The 17,269-nt window shown below is 43.2% G+C and overlaps 1 protein-coding gene across 1 annotated transcript in view; it reads right to left on the bottom strand.

Moving 5' to 3' along the window:
* The window catches only part of RXFP2 (relaxin family peptide receptor 2), a 1,146,426-nt gene that overhangs the window by 298,249 nt on the left and 830,908 nt on the right, over window positions 1–17,269 (bottom strand). Inside the window, exons 6-7 of the mRNA XM_085621667.1 lie at window positions 7,557–7,628; window positions 2,418–2,489 (exon numbers count right to left, since the gene is read on the bottom strand). Of these exons, the coding sequence (XP_085477793.1) occupies window positions 2,418–2,489; window positions 7,557–7,628 (144 nt within the window). The remainder of the gene's footprint in view (window positions 1–2,417; window positions 2,490–7,556; window positions 7,629–17,269) is intronic.

Raw genomic sequence — 17,269 nt, 5'->3', positions numbered from 1 at the left:
GTAAGTTTAGGATTTTGTTAATTCTGTGAATCGGGCCCACCAAGTCTGTTATCTATAGACACACCATATCACTTATTTATAGAGATACTAACACATATTTACTGTCTACTACATTTACTGATACAAGCAGACACTGATTTATACACAAACTCTTCAAATAACTTATTTTCATGTATAGTCATTTATATACTCCAACACTCATATATAGTGCCTTCAAACATATGTAGTTAGTCACACATATAGCAGTGAGACATTCTTTCACTCACCAACACACCCATACACACAGTAACTCATCCACACAGCCCTTCCCAGATGCGCTTTTGAATCTATACAACCAGTGAATCACCCACTCAGACATCTATGCACAGAGTCATACACACCGCCACCCACACATACAGACACTCAGGGACGCATACAGATACTCAGACAACAAATCAATAACCCATATAGATACTCATGTAGCTATTCAGCAACCCATGCAGTTGCTTACACACCAACTGAGAGACTAATACAGACTTTCACACAGTGTAGTCACTAACCCATGCATTCAGTAAGACATGTTCAATAACTCACTTATACAGTCTGTCACGCACCTACTAAATAATCCCTTCAGGCACTTGTAAATGCATTCATTCTTCAATACACCTTGGCATAGATATATATGAAAAATATTTCAACTTTACAGAAACATACATACTGAATGATGTCATCAGTGATGTCATTTGAGATGTCATGAGTGATGTCATCAGTGATGTCACTGACCATGTCATGAGTGATGTAATATGTGACCTCATCAGCAGTGCATTGCGGGCGCACGAGTTATAGTTAGCTCAACTAACTATAACAGCAAATTTCTCTGGTTTTATATGAGTCAAATATCCTACTAACTATAACGTCCCTGACACCTATGGTTTTTTTTAGTGAATTTCAAAGGTTTTTTAAATGCTAATTCCTAACTATAACGTCTGTAAAACCAATGGTTTTTTCAGTGAAAAAAATAAATAAAAACAAAATATATATATATATATATGTAATCAGACAAAGTTTCCCCAGTTTTAAATGGACATGCAGAGGGGAATGCCTTTTCACCATTTCTGTGCAGTATCAACATGCCTGTGATCAAGAAGCTGAGCGTTTTGAAACGCGTAAGGCAATTAAATGCATCTGAATGAAAATGCCAGTTTCCTTTAAATTCATCTGCTCTTCCAGTGCATCTTCAAACTGGGGAAGTTTTGTTTGATGATTTATAGCCATCAGTCCAGACGGAAAGACTGCACCACCCCTGAAGGTCAAGGTGGGACATGGAACTACTCCAGTCTTCCTGAGTGGAACAGCAGAAAAAAAGAAAATTAGACTGAACATTTTCATCTCGGAGGCCCACTGGAGTGCTCTATAATGAAATGAACACTTTGACACAGCACAGAAACCTACTAAAGGTAAAGGAATTTTGAAAGTGCCCTACTGATCCTAGCATGCAACACTTCGTTGCTTTTACACGCTACATCGCATTTGGCGATGCAGCGCGCGCAACGAAATTCGTTTTATTAATTTTTTTCGTAACTTACCTGAACTCGGCCGTATGCCGCATTTTGCAACCCCCCATCCTGCCCCTCCTCTGCGACACGTCACCGCCCCGGTAAGACGCCCTACACGGGCCGTCACTGGTTGAAGATGCACTCAAAGAGCAGATGAATTACACTGATTCTTTAATAAAAGGAAACCAAACTTTTCCTTCAGATACCAAAAGTTGAACTTTCTGGCCTTTGGTATTCACAAAGGGCATTTACTACAAATGTCCTTTGAATACCCAAAAGTCGAAAAGTTAGACTTTTGTCTCATTTTACGTTTGTGAATTGCGTCCAACGCGTTAAATGTGGGTGTTTCCCCACCATTATGAGGTACACAAAGATTTTGTGCAGTTTGCCCACGTGTTTTTCTAATGAAGCAAGTGTAGGCCTGTGGAAATAGCTCCTGAGTTGAAATCCTCCTTCAGGTGCCAAAGTTTGATTATGCCTGAATCATGATTTTGGTTCAAGTTGGAATGAGGATTTAAATACATACATTTATGTTTTCGCTCAAAGCCCTGTCTACCAATTTTAGTGGTTAGGGGCTTCCATCAAAAAGCATAGGTACCAACCATGCAACATCCCCTTGATACAAAGTGATGCAAAGCTGTGCAAAAGCACGATTTGCATTACTTTTAGGGCAACATTTCCAGTACATAATGTTTTGTGCTGGAAAGTACATTTTTTATAAGGACTTGGTGCCAATTTGTGTTATTCTGCTTGAATTTGCACCCACGCAAAGTCTGCCCGCTGGTCATTATAACATTAGCGCAGTATAAGGAGCTTACATTTTATAATAGGTAAAACAGTTTTGAGAAGCAATTCAAAGGGAGAACCAGAGGCAATACTCACAACCACTGTAATTCATGAAGATGACTGAAAACCCCTGGCTTCAGGTGGGCGATGCAGTTGTTGCTGAGATATCTACAAATGTAGTCAGAACGCATGTGAACATACATTTTAATATATTACAATCATGAAATAAATCCGTCATTGTAGAGAAAGGCAATACAGATTACACAGAGGTACAATCACTTCATTGATTTTATGATGGATTGTACACGCAACATTTATTTAAGTAAAATACTCAAAGTCACTGTTAGCTTCCCTGCAGATAAGGTAGATTAATTAGTCCATAGGAAAAAAACACAGATTTTGTTGTTCTAAATGTTTTGGCGCCATGCGATAATCTTTTTCAAGAAGCACGTCATTTTAGCAATGTCAGGCTGGTCTTGTGCGTTCATTGTTTGTAAATCGAAGGATTGGATACATAGCAACTATTTACAGGTAAGCATTTTGTGATGTCTCAATATGTTTTTAGTCTTGAAAAAAAGAGTTCTTCAGGACATTGGAGACACCCCCATCCCTAGCGAGGGATGCAGTCAGTCCCAAAAGGAAATTTTCTTGTAGCCCAAAAGAACATTACTACATTTAGCCAAAGACTCTGGAAGCAATCCACACACAATATGAAAACAAATTCTTTGAAGCAAACATAGAGTAGGGTGACATTATTAGTGCATAAAACTCTATGTTTACCCCTGACGCTAGTCCTCATATATTAAAGCCATTGTGGTTGCAAAGCTTGCGATTTGCAAAGCCTTAGGCTTTGGCAAACATGAAAAGGCAAATCACAATATACAAAAGACACATTGACAGCATTGATTGGAAACTGGTAGAGGGACATAAACAAGGTTTTCCCACTTATCCTTCTGTGTTGCAATAGTATGTGTTATTGGTGTGCAACCGGAACTCTGGTTGCAAACCATTGATGGAACATCTACCTCTCAAAGCATCCATTTGCTTCTGACTTCCATTTTATGAATACCAGCAGCAGGCTCCATGGGGTCACTACAGGCTCCCCTGATGTCATTCACCAAATGTCAACTATTATTTTTGAAAGTAAACCCGAGCTTAATTTGAGACTGTGGTTGCAGGTGGGGCCCACCATCGCTCATTTTTGGGGATTGCCACTTATTTTTCCTCACTTGAGTCAGAGCAAAAAGGAGAAAAACACAAAAGGAAAGGGAAAAGAAGGAGGAAGAGAAAGGTGGAAAAACAGCTTAAGTGAGAAAGAAGTGACAAAAATGAATCTGCAAGAGCTGAGACAATGTGTACCCAGGGCCTGTACGTTAAAAGTCAAGTGGGCTACAGCACCCATTGTGCCCCTCACTACAGTGGAAGTACAAACTTACCTATAGGCCTACCATAGTATCTGGCTGTGGCGTATTCAACCTATCAAAATAAACCCTTTTGATAGGTCAAAACCTTCCTTTTATTCCACCCCTATGTAGGCCTTTTAAGCACCAACGGCAAGGTGCGTGACATGTAAAAGGAGGACATGAGGAAAGGTAATATTGCACATGTCCTTATAGTGAAAAAGCCCCTATTAGCACTGTAGCAAGGCTTGCTATTCCATAGAAAAGCATGGATTATATTATTACATTTAGTGATACTAATTATAGTTAGGAAACAGCTAGACATATAATTAAGAAGACTCTTTTCAATATCTATTTAGAATCCAATTTAATGGTAAAAATTAAATTTGCAATAACTACTAGGGAAAAGGCACTTTTACAAAGTCACCTTTTCCCTGCCTGAAGCCCCTGCAGGCCAATTTGCATGAATTCCAAATCTCATCTGGCATCTGAATAGCCCCCTTGATGACATGTGAAAACTGCTCCCAGAGCCGGATAAATGCCTTGTGTGCGTTGAGGTGCGTTGAGGTGTTTCTGTTCCTTTGGCAGGATGACCAACTAGGCTGTGCTCAGAAATTTGATTAACTTCAATGAGGCCCACCCTGTCACAGGCAAATGCTAGCTGACACCTGTGCATTGCCATTTTTTAGTTCCCACAATCAGGCATACACTAATCTCAGTGATAGAGGAGCTGCTTCTAGAATTGGTTTGAAGTGACCAAAGAGGAGGGCTTGCTCTTTTCCCTTGACACACCTCTGAGGTGGGTATACAGGCTAGGAAGGAGAACGTTTCTGTGATGTTGGATTTAGGTGGAGAGTTGCAGAATGGGCTTGTTTACTGTAAGGCAAACAGAAACAGATGCAAGAGTGGGTAGAGTACCCTTGGGTAAGAAATATTTATTGCTTGATTATTAAAACTGTTGCAATATAGCGCACAGTAAATACATTAAAAATATATAAAAAGAAATACATAAAACAGGAACATAATGTCATCACCGTTGCCCTTTAAAAAAATCGAATCCATTCGGAAGAATGTTTTGTGGAAAGTTTTAAAAGGGACTCACTTCCTACCCTGTAGATTGAGGTGAGTCAGACCCAAGACTATTAATGACATTTGTCTCGACTGTCAAGAGTGTATATAATTAAGGCACCAGTAGAATGTAGTCAATTTTCTAGGGGTGCTCCTCCTCCACCAATGCGAAATGGATTTGCATAAATAGCCATTTTTATAATCAATAAAACCTTGAAAGGGTGTGAAAGGGTGGGTGCAGTGAATAAAGTGCAATATTCCTAGAATAAGATTAAAACTGTGCCTGAGCACTGGATGATTAAGGTGCATAAGCTCTTATTAATAGAAAGTGCCTGTGCAAGGGTTTAGGAATCTAAAGATTTTAGCCGACTGGAGGACCTACATGCACCTAATGAGTCATATAGGACAGAAGTTTTATTGATGTTCCAAGTGATGGCGCCAGAAGAAGACGGAGGTTAAAAAACCGTGACTGCGGTGCAAGGCCGGTAGGGCGCTAGGGGCTATATCATGAGGGGTGCAGGTGCGACTGGCTTGGCATTCAAATAATTTACCCAGCTTCTAAAGCCCAAGTACACATAAAGAGTCAAGGGTTTAGGCTGAAACCAGAGCTGTATATTATCTAGTTACCGTTCTTCCCTTCATCTGCTAGAGCCTTGGCCTTTTTCGTGAAACGCTGAAGGAATTTCACCAGTGGACAGTTTAACTCAATGTCCGATGGTTCGAAGCAGGCCAACACTGCCTCATTGCAGGACCTTATGCCTTTGTCATTCTACATTCTTCGTAGCAATTCCTGATGGTCCTGCATAAGGGTGAGGCACAAACATAGTATAGGGAGAATGTCTTCCTGACCCTGGTTGCATAGCCTCTCGTCTATTCCATACAGGATAATACATTGGAGTCGGCAGTATTCCCATTCCGTGTTTCATGAGCTGTACATCATTCCAATCAATATAGAGTTCACTTAGGTAGCTCTGAGGTTTCAGCCCCATATAGATATAGAGCGCCATCTAGTTGTGTTTGCTTTTTGGTCAGGGAGGAACAAACCATCATCCCCACTCACAAACTAGAGTCAGGCTTAAATGTGTTTCAATGTGGCACTCCTGTGAGAGTCAGAACACCACTGGAACTGTGGAAAACAGAAGAACTGCACCTGCTGTTAGAACCTATAAGGAGGCTTGAAAGGCTAGGCCTGCTCCCACCTGTAACCAGGACAAATAAATGGACTTCATGGGTTTGTTGGCTGACCTTTTAAGCTACAGGGATACAATAAGTTGCAAGAAGCCTTTTTACTGAAGAACCCAACTGACCATTCCAACTGGACCAGCCCTTGAACCTGCTGATGGCTTCTGCTAGAGTGAGCCTTAACCCCTAAGTGCTGTTCCTGAGGTCCTGGGACCTCAAAGTGTACTCCTCTTAATATTCTGAAAACCTTTGAGGGCATAGAAACGTTTTGGCTCCAGGAGGACTGGCACAAATGTGCCAAGATGATCCAACGAACGTGTGTTGTCACTGGGCTGAAGATTTAGGTTTCTCCCCTCCGAGCTTTTCTGCAAAAACATGTCATCAGGACCTCACAGAGAATGTATCTGGCCTCATGGAGCCCTCTTTGGCTACAGCTTGCAGCCTTGCCCATCGGGAGGAATCCGAGCTCCAAAAAAGGGACTGAGATGAACATAAAAATCTTCACCAGGAGAAGGCATTAAATGTATCTGGCTGGCAAAGGACTTCCCTTGGGCACAAATTTCCAATTTCTCTCTCTGTGAGCTTGTATTAAAAACCTGAAAATTCATGTCTCTTGTTCCCCTTATTGGAGTTTTGTCATTTTGGTATTATTCTGTAAAATGAGTTATTCTCTTTTTTTATAAATTGGATGGAGATTTGTATTGTGTTCAGTTTTCAGACTTCTAAATGCTTTATATATTTTCTTAAGTTAAGCCTGTCTGCTCTGTGCCACAGCGGCCAGGGGTTGAGCTCAGTTTTAAATTACTAAAACATTTACTGGTCTTACCAAGAATAGTGACACTATACGTTATGGTGGACTACAATCCACCTCAACTATTAATCCACTTACAAGTATGTACTGTTGAAAGGGGAAGAGTTGTAAAAGGGGTGTCTTTCACCTCCTTCCGAGCCACAATGGTGTGTGTTAGTGGTTTGTAACTGGAATTCTAGTTGCAAATCATTGATGGAATACCTACCTCTCAAAGCAGGTGGTGCATGTTTGGAAAGCTTCCAGCTTCCATTTTGTGAATGCCAGCTGCAGGTATCAGGGGACCACTGCATGCTTTATAAAGCCATTCACTGTATGGAATATTTATTTTTGAAGGCAGACCTTGTCCCTTTTGTTACTCAGTCCATTTATGCGCATACATTTGCAGGGAGTTACAAAAGTTCTCTATCTCATAAATATGAATGAGGGTTTTTTGTGATCCCCTACGAATAGCCATTTTATGACGTACAACTGTTTAGTGCACCAGTCACAGCACAAAACAAAGATGGGGTTGCAAAGAAGTCAATCTACAAAAAACAGTGACTGATTTGTGATCTCATTGTAGAATATAGGTCAATATACCCTCACTGAAACTATGCAATGGTATCTTCATCTATGAAAGGATCATACCAGCTGGCCAGTATCATGTCAAGTTTCCTTTAATTCTATACAACAGTTTTTGCCTGTAGCATAGAGCAACAAATCATGGACCTGGACAAGTACAATGAAATTCAATTCACATGGTTACTACAGTGGGGTTTGTTACAGCATACTCACAGTCTTTGAAGCTGGTGCAATCCAACAAATGCTCTGTGGGATACAATTCGAAGGCAATTATTTTGTAGAAATCTGTGAAGAATATGATAAAATTATACAAGAAGCATATAGCTTTGCATTTTTACAGATTGCATCAAGTGCGTTTATTACATTTTGTAGAATGCCTCCTCACACCTTTAATGATGTTAACTGATATTGAGGTGAGTGATTATTGTGTGCATGTGTTTACGGGAGGTCAGTACAAGTGTTTATTTCTGGAAATTGGATTTACTCTGTGTTTCATCAACAAACTTTGACCAAGAGGAAGGTTGGTCATCTTTAGCATCAGCTACACACATCAATTTTCCCACTGAAACAGTGTGAGTAGCTTAGATTCAGCATTTAAGGCAAACTTTAAATGCCCCTACCAATTTACAGAAAAAAGCATTTTCAGGGGTTTTACTGTAATTTGGTGCTTTCATCAGGCACCACCCCCAGGAGTCTGTCTTATACTGTTTTATGGAAGTGCTGGCTCCAAGGGTGGATAAACAGGCATAAGTCAGATTCGCCCATACAGTACAGCCCATAACAAACACCCCATGCCAATTCAAACAAGCATTTGCAATGCAATAGGTCTCGCATTTACACGAGTTTAAGCAATTGGCAATGTAAATGACAATGCCTTTTATTTATGTTCAAAAATCAAAAATAAAAGGCATTGTAATTTGCAATGTCAATAGCTCAAACTCGCGTAAATGCGAGACCTATTGCATTGCAAATGCTTGTTTTTTTAAAGTGAGCAGTTCCAAGACAAGTGTGTGCCTCATAGTTCCACCGGGTTAATCACGTCTTCCACCCCCCCCCCCCTGTTCATTTATTTCATTACTGCGTTTTTTATTTACCAAGTCTGAAAATAAATCTTTCAAAGCACTACACAAATGTCCTCTCAGATCTTCAAACCTCAGCCATATGACAGGTTCGTGAATAGTGTATGCCAAAGGCGTCTAAACTACACTTTTACTAGTCATTTGACATTAGACTTCCATCTCCTGCAATAAAATGTCTTCTTTTATAAAGCGCTTCATCCTGCACTCCTGGCATTTCTAAGAGCTGCGAATTAACAGGTGAAACCGGTATGCCTTTTAACGCGAGAGGATTTGGCATTACCATCAGAGCTGTCAACTTTGGAGCTGAGGTACCAGGTTCGAGTCTCGGCACTGACGCTCAACTTCCTCCGATTCTGGGTAAATCACTTAATCTCCCCGTGCCTAGCACAAAATGAATATGCCATGTGTAATGTAACTGGTGCTCATGTAAAGCGCTCCAATACCTTCAAGTTGACTTCGCGCTATATAAAACTACTAAAAATTGGCGCTCAGTTTCCTGACTGTTAAAGGTGATCGGCTTTGAGTTCCTTACAACGGGATCACTGAGGATGCCAGCAACGAGCGTTTAAATGACTAACCCATTGTGTTGTTCAAAGCATGCATGGAATGTGTACACGTAACTGGATATAGGTTCATCTACACAACTGGTTTGCATTCACTGCACATTCCCGTAGACTGCTTGAAGTGCAAAGTTCTAAAAAGAGACAACCCATTTTTTAACGTTTTAAGAACCATACTGTTCTTTAGCATAAATAGTTCGCAAGGCGTTATTAAGAGTTGGATGATGCTAAAAAAGGAAGTGCTTAATCCAGAGTAATCTCACGCGACTCCTGTGGTGCAGGGATTTTCCCTGTTGGATTCTGTAGAACTCCCTTTCTGCATATTAATGTACGTGTTTCTTTTTGAGCCTCCAATGGATGCAGTCGAGCAGTATGCCATTAACTGGAAAAAAACAAAAATAAGACATATCCGATCTAATAGACGAAAATGGATGTCTTGACGAAGTAAGTAAAGATAAGGATGTTTTTGTTTTTTTAGGTCACATGAGACCAGGTGTGTTTGTGTCTGTGTGTAATGATGTTGCTCTTGGGAGGTGAGCCTGTCCCTGAAGGTAGAAGGAAAAGGGATTAAAGCTGCCCCAGAATGGTGTGCGGAAGGCAGCGTGAGATGGCGAAGCCCTTCAGATAAGAGCTGCATGCCCAGTCACAGGACAGGACACCGCGGGGTGGGGGGGTGGGGGGGGGGCAGGGGCATGGCGGCAACCGTAAACATTTCACGGGTGCTGCCAGGGTGTTAACCCCTGTGGGCCCCAGCAGCCACAACAACCTAACTGATTTGTGAAAAGATGTCAAAGGAGGAGGGGAGGGACAGGCAACAGGGAGGTCATTCCGAAGCGCTTTTAACGTGACAGCCGTGTTAAACCAGACCGCAGCCACCAGTGACAAAGACGAAAAAAAGACTGATAACTTTCAACTAACATAGGATGTTTTAGACAAAACGAGATATTGGTGCATGTTTAAATTGCATTCGAAAAACATGACTCCAGATTACGTGATGAGACGGGCGGGTCTAGCAGCAGTCACAGGACAGTGCACCGCGGGGGGGGGGCATGGCGACGACCATAAACACTTCATGTGTGCTGCCAAAACGCGTGGGCCTTAAACATGTTGGCAGTAAAAAAAAAAAAAAAAGCCATTAATCAAGCAGGATGGCTCTGTCTCCCTTCACGCCCAGGGAGGAGGGAGATGCGAGCAGAGCATCAAAGGGCTGGGTGAGAAGGGAGGGGGGAATGCAAGGGTCAAAGCGGCGAAAGTAATCAAGCAGAGCATCAAAGGCCTGGGTGAGAAGGGAGGGGGGAATGCAATGAGCAGAGGAGCAGCTGTGCACGTGCATGTGATCGTGCACTCAAGGTTTAGGCCAGCCAAAAGACTGTGGGTAGCACTTTGAAAATCCCACATACAAAATGTCTCTTCGAGCCTTTGGCTCGCGAGACCTAAAAGGGTGGCAGGTCAGTTGGCTTTTGCTGTTCTTTAGTTGGTTACAACTTGAACAGCTTTGGGTATTTGCAGAACCTGAAAATACAATGTGTCTTTTTCGTTTCAGATAGTTAGGACGGTATTATTGACACTACCCCCTACTTTGGGGTAGGAGGTAAGTCTACACTTTGGAATAACTTACACTTGTAAATGGTGAAAAGTTAACGTAGTCATTTTTTTATTCAAAAGTTTACCTGAAATAAATTTACACATGTAGATTGACCTTTGTGAACAGGCCCCTAAGTGTATAAGATTGATAAAGTAACCAACCCAACCTAAACGTTGTTAAAGTTCATAAAGTCTGTTTTAGGTACTGTGAGTACAGCTCTGATATGTCAGGGTGGTGCCTTTTCAGATACAGCCAACATATACCTAACAGTCATTATATACCCCAGGTTCAGTTACAAATACCCAAACACAGCCTCGTGTGCCTAGACATATGCTCACATTCCTAGGCACAGTTTACAGGCTCAGGCTTAGCTTAAAATACCCAGATACAGTCCCAAATAATCAGGCCCTGTCCTGAATGGCCATTTAGACCCCCCACTACCAAGTGTCCATAGACAACCATCGGTACCTCCCCACAACTTCGAATATAAAGGTAAACCTCCTATTGCAAGCTTCCATCACTCAGCAAATTGGTACAGTACAACCAGCATTAGTGTGATCTTCCTTCACATGTACAGAACTAATGCATCAAGAGTAGGAGACGTTGAAGCACTCATGGTGAGGCATACGATAGAGCCAGCTTACTGAGAAGGGTGCCCTGGCTTCCAACTTGAATAAAACACACTTCTTGTCCCAATTTCAAGCTCACAAACCAGGGCCACAATATATATAAGTATAGGAACTAAAAGATGACTTTTTGTCTCTTGTTGCATTTTAGCCCCACAACAGTACCGTTTAATTTCATGTCCCATTTATTGTCCTTCCATTCTCCTTTGCACCACGTTAGCCTTTCGGAAACTTTAGTTCTCTTAGTAGTCTTTAATTAACACTTGTCAAAACAACCTATCTCCAACCTTCTCCGGTAATTAATTCCAGTGGAGATGTATATTTTAATAATTTCTGTGGAGTAGGTACTGTACACTGTAGGTATTTTGCACTAGAACTTCAAACATTGTATTGTTGGATTATAACTGTTTCAAAAGATGCTTAAAACCGGTACAAAAGTAACATTTTATAGAGTGGCTTATTGGAAAGAAGCAGAAGACCTGAAGGACCACAGAGAATATAAAATCAATATAGTATCAGCAGTCTATCAGGCTCCAAGGCCTTTTTAATGTGGTTGCATTCACTTTGTATAGCTCCAAACTGCAAAGATGCAGCCCCAAGGAGCCTCAAATACAACTATCAATCTATAATTCGATTTCAGCATGTCACATAACATTTTCTCCGCCAATGAAATGAAGCCATACAGGGATACGTGAAGAAGCGGTAGAGCTTGCTAGGGGAAGGAGGAGTTAAAGGCACACCAGGGGGAAAAGAACTATTTGCAAAGGAAAACGTTTGTCAAATGAGTGCCCAGCCGAACCTAGACTAACTGTAATTTTCGTAGTTTACATTTAGAATTCAGTTAGGTGTGGCCTCAAACTTCTTTGCCAGACGTTTGTAATGGCCTAGTGTTATGATGCACCTGCGCTACCCAAGCAAAATAACTGCTCCTGGCTTTGCATTAAAGCCTGGAGATGCACAAACAAATATATATCATAAAATATACTTTTGTCACCTTACTTTTAACACAGAAGAGCCTCAAGAAATCGAAGACATCTCCTCAGATTAACAGATCAGATTTTGTCTTTCTGACAAATGGTGTGCTAATGTTGCTGTGTTTAATTTGCTTGTCAAAGGTGCCCTAGCGGGAACGTGACATGTTAAAATGTCTGTGTTGAAAGCATGAATACTGATGAAAGCCTGACATAAGCAGTGATATAACATTTTCAAAACACGCATTGGCAACGCCAATATGTCTGGTGCTAATGGATCAACAAATGTAAAGAAATCAATTCACAAAAGCTGTTTCCATGCATAGTGGGAAAATCTGTTTTTTTATCACTTTAAAGCCTGCTCTACTGGCTTGGTCAATGCTGGGAAAAAGCAGCACACATTGCTTTCTGTGTAAAATGCATGTAGGTGAAACTAACTGAATGTGACAGCATAGTTGAGTTTGTTTTTCCGATTTAGAACAATCCTTCATGCATTCTAATTGAAGCATTTCCTGGAAGGTGGAATGATGCATCATCAGCTGATAGAATGAGGTGAGAGAGTCATACTCCTCTGGGTGCAGCCAAACCGAAGTGCATTCTAACCTAGTTTAAAAAATTTGTATAACAATGTTATCCAGCAAACTGCACTATAACACCAGACCTAAAAAGGGACGTTTACCTCACACAGGTAGGCCATAATTACAAAAAAGTTAGGATAGTGATGCACTGGTAGTTGGTGTATTTTTCCTTTCACAGACATACTACTTTGGGAGTCATTTTGAGTATGTGAAAAGCTGCAAAAAATCAGGTGAAATTTGTAGAACATGATTTTCAGTGAATTTAGCATTTTTTTTGCATCTACCGAAAAGTACTGCATTCTGTGTCTTGTAGGACCAAAGCACATTTCACACTAATAGTTGCGAAAAACCCGACAGAAACAATGTTCACACATTAATGTTTGAATTGGAAACAGTCTCATTGTTACCAGTTGCGACCATTAACAAATTGTGGTTTACCAGCAAAAAATCTGGCATTCTGTAAATGACTCCATTAGTGGTGTGGTGCTCATTTCTCTCAAATGGCAATGCAGCACAGCTCCACTGTCCTAAACAGTAACATGCGTGCTATCTTAGTTCGGTAAGTGCTTCCACTGAAGCCCTAAAAATGTTCTTCTAACTCTTTAAAGTGGTAAAGTTTTCGTGTTGCTCAACACCACTCAGGGTCTTATACTGGTGCGTCTGCTATAACCCAGAGTTCCTGATACCGGGGAAATTGATAACGCAGGAAGAGATGTGGTGATATAAATAACAGGGATCACCAGTGGAACCCTGATGTTCCCCTTAAAAATTAGCAATTGCTGGGGAATCAGTAAATTTGATTCCCAATTTTTCCCAGTATTTAAGACTTTGGCTTTACCTGTTTGCAGCAGGCACAGTCCCTTCATGAGTGTTTATAGGTAATAAGGAGTGTGTAAGAAAAGGCTAGCATTAAAGTCAACTAGGGGTTTATATGCAGACCCTCAAAGATTTGGCAATTTAGTGATTTGCAAAATAAACGCTAAATTGTCCGTTTTGTTAAAGGTCCGCAGTTTTTACAAACGTGTTAGCAAAATTCATGGGATGCAACCCCTCCTTATACTGGGCCAGGGTTGACCGCTGAGGAATATAAAAGGAGGAGGTCAGCGGGCAGGAGAGTTGCTTGTTTAGTCACCTGCCTGCTGCTGCGTTTTATTTTCCTGCCTGGAGGCACCTGGAGCCAGTCTGCTGCACAGAAGAGAAGACAGAAGACCAGAAGAAGACAATAGAAAAGAAAGAAGAGGGCAGACGGAAGGGAAGAAGGAAGACAGCAGAAGAAAAAGAGAAGACTTGTGCTACTCGGACAGGGACACCAAATAGCAGGTAACTTTTGTCTTGGACTGACAAGGTGCAATTTCTCTGCTCCTTCTCTCCTGCAGGCTCTTTCCTTAGCACTCCATTCATCCTCGGGCTGAGAGCGGATGGTGTGACTGGGACAAGTGGGGAGCAAAATGCAGCGGGCTCTGGGGCACATTTTGTTTTTTTGAAGAAAAAATAATTCAGGCCCGCCACCCATGGCCATGTGGCGGGACCTGGTGGGGGGAGCAACATTTAGTACCAAAAAAAAAACATGCAAGCGCCCTGCCTGTGGGCATTTGGCAGGGCCTGCTGGCGGGCAATATTTAATTATTTAAAATTTTGAATCTGGGCCCATCGACTGTAGGCATGCGGCTGACAAGCTGGGTGGCAATATTTATTTAAAAATAAAGAAATTGGGTCCGCTGCCCGTGGGCATGGGAAGGGGAAGGGATAAGCTGGGGAGAAATATTTATAATAAAGAATTAAGGCCTGTTGCTTGTGGGTGTACAACTGGACAGGAGTAAAATGTATTTGAAAAAATAAAACATTTGGGCGCGCCACTTGTGAGCATGTGGTAGGACTCACTGCGGGGCAATATTTATTCTAAAAATAAAACATTCGGGCCGCCACCCGTGGGGACGTGGCAAAACCCACTGGGGGGGGGCAATATTTATAAAAAAAAACATAAGAATTTGGGTGTGTGGTGAGACTCGCTGGAGGGGGGGGCTTTTTGGGGAAAATAAATTCACTCCCGTGCTAGGGGCATAAAGAAAACTAAGCATATTTGGGCCCACAGCCCCCTGTCACCACTCACCCATGCTAAGCAACAGTCACCACTACTCCACCCGAGGCACTCCACTCCATCCCACCTCCACCCGAGCCATTCCACCAAACCATCACCCCACCTCTATCCAAGGTAGCCCACCCAAACATCACCTCATGTTCACTCAAGACACCAGTGCCCCTCCCACCCCACAATCCACCATACGTAAGGTAGACCCACAACGTGCCCCAGTCACAACTTCCACACCCCAGGTATTCCAACTCACCATCATCCCACCCCTACCCAAGGTAATCCACCCCAACAACACCCAACAAACCAGTGCCTCTGCTACCCCACAGACATACGTTGGGCCTGCAGGGGGCTCCAGTCACAAATGCTTCAGCCAAGCTACCCCACCTCATTATGACCCCACCAAAGACACTCCAACTCACTATCAATTTCACCTCACCCCCACGCAAGGCACTCCACCCCACCCATCACCCCACCCAAGGCGCTCATGCCAATCATCATTCCACCCCCACCCAAGGTACTCCACCATCACCCACTCCCACCCAAGGCACCAGTGCCCCCATCCCACAACTCCTCAAATGTAAGCTGGGCTCCCAGCGGGCTTGATTCACAACTCCCACACCCAAGGGAATCCATCCACCATCACCCCCACCCAAAGCAATCTACCATACCCCACCATCACTCCATCCTAGACATTCCATCACCCAACCCCCACCCATGGTACTCTGACCAACCATCACCCCACCCAAGGCCCCTCCCACCCTCAACCCCACAAATGTAAGTTGGGCCTGCAGCGGGTGTCAATGACAACATCCTAACCCAAGGTACTCAACCCCACCATCACCCCTCCCCCACCCAACACACTCCATCCCACCACCAACTAAGATACTTCACTCCCCCATAACCCCACCTAAGGCACCAGTGCCCCTCCCATCCCACAACCTCTCAAACACAAGTTGGACCTGCAGCAGGCCCAGGCACCACTCCCCTATTAAAGACACTCCCCCCACCATCACCCCCACCCAGCATACTCCACACCACCATCACGCCACCATCATCCTGTCTACATCCAAGGAACCAGTGCCCCTCCCACAACACAACCCCTCAAGTGTAAGTTGGCCCACAGCAGGCCCCAGTCCCCACTCCACCACTCAAGGCCCTCCACCCCACCATCATCCCATGCCCACCCATGGAACTCCACCCAACTCATAACAAGGAACTCTACCCCACCATCACCCCACCTCCACACAAGGCACTCCACCATTACCCCACCTCCACCCAAAGTACTCCACTCCACCATCACCCCAACCAATACACCAGTGCCCTTCCCACCCACAACCCCTCAAACTTAAGTTGGGCCAGAGTCACAACTCCCCCACCCAAGGTGCTCCACCCCACCATCAACTCACCCCCACCTAAGGCACTCTACCCCACCATCATTCCACTGCCACCAAACGCACTCCAACCCACCATCACCCCACCCCCAAACAAGGTACTTCACCTCACCATCACCCCACCCAAGACTACAGTGCCCCTCCTACCCTACAACTGCTCAAACATAAGTTGGTCCTGCAGCAGGTCAGAGCCACAATTCCCTCACACAAGGTACTTCACCTCACCATCAACCCATTCCACCCAAGGAACCTCACCCCACCATCACCCCACCCAAGGCACCAGTTCCCCTTCCACTCCAGAACACCTCAAATGTAAGTTGGACCCTCAGTGGTCCACAGTCACCATTACCTCACCCAATGCACTCTACCCCACCATCACCCCAGCCCAAACCAAGGTACTTCACCCTACCATCTCCACCCCATATATATATATATTACCTATTGGCAGTTGCAAGTAAGTAGTCATAGTTAGGACCTTGTTTCTATAGGAAACATTTTTAAACTAATACACCACTTACTTCAGCTGCTGTTCTGAAAGTTTCAGGGTGATTCGCCAAGCGGGGCTGAGATAAAGGGGGGGGTCCCAAAACGCTTTTTCTCCATGCTAATTTCCATAGGAAGCTTCAGACACGGCTACAGCCTGAACTGCTGAACAGAATTCCACCAAATTTGCAAAAAGGTAGCTCTTGGTTCAGAAAGCACTCATTTTGTTAAATGGTGTAAATCCGTTCAGTAGTTCATGAGAAATGTAAAGGTTTCTCAGATATACAACTGTGGCAGTGGTGGATCCGGTTAAGTCACAAGGAAAAATGTAAACAAACAAGAAAAGGGGGCAGGGTAGAAACACCCTGACCCCCTCTCAGGCTTTTTTTCAGCTGAATTTTTTGGGGATCCACAAGTCCGGCTGAAACTTTAAAAAAATGAATTGTGGGCTGCCGCGCCTCGTTTCCTTTAGGCCCACGGGTGGGCCGGTTCCCGGGGGCTATTAAAAAAAGTGATGGAGGGAGCATCACTTCCCTGGGGCTAATTTTTGGAAATGTGGGG

Source organism: Triturus cristatus, chromosome 8 (genome assembly GCF_964204655.1).
Source record: "Triturus cristatus chromosome 8, aTriCri1.1, whole genome shotgun sequence".
In the NCBI taxonomy this organism is placed as follows: Eukaryota; Metazoa; Chordata; class Amphibia; order Caudata; family Salamandridae; genus Triturus; species Triturus cristatus.
The sequence above is the reverse complement of the archived record's forward strand: the minus strand, read 5'-3'. Positions and strand labels throughout refer to the sequence as shown.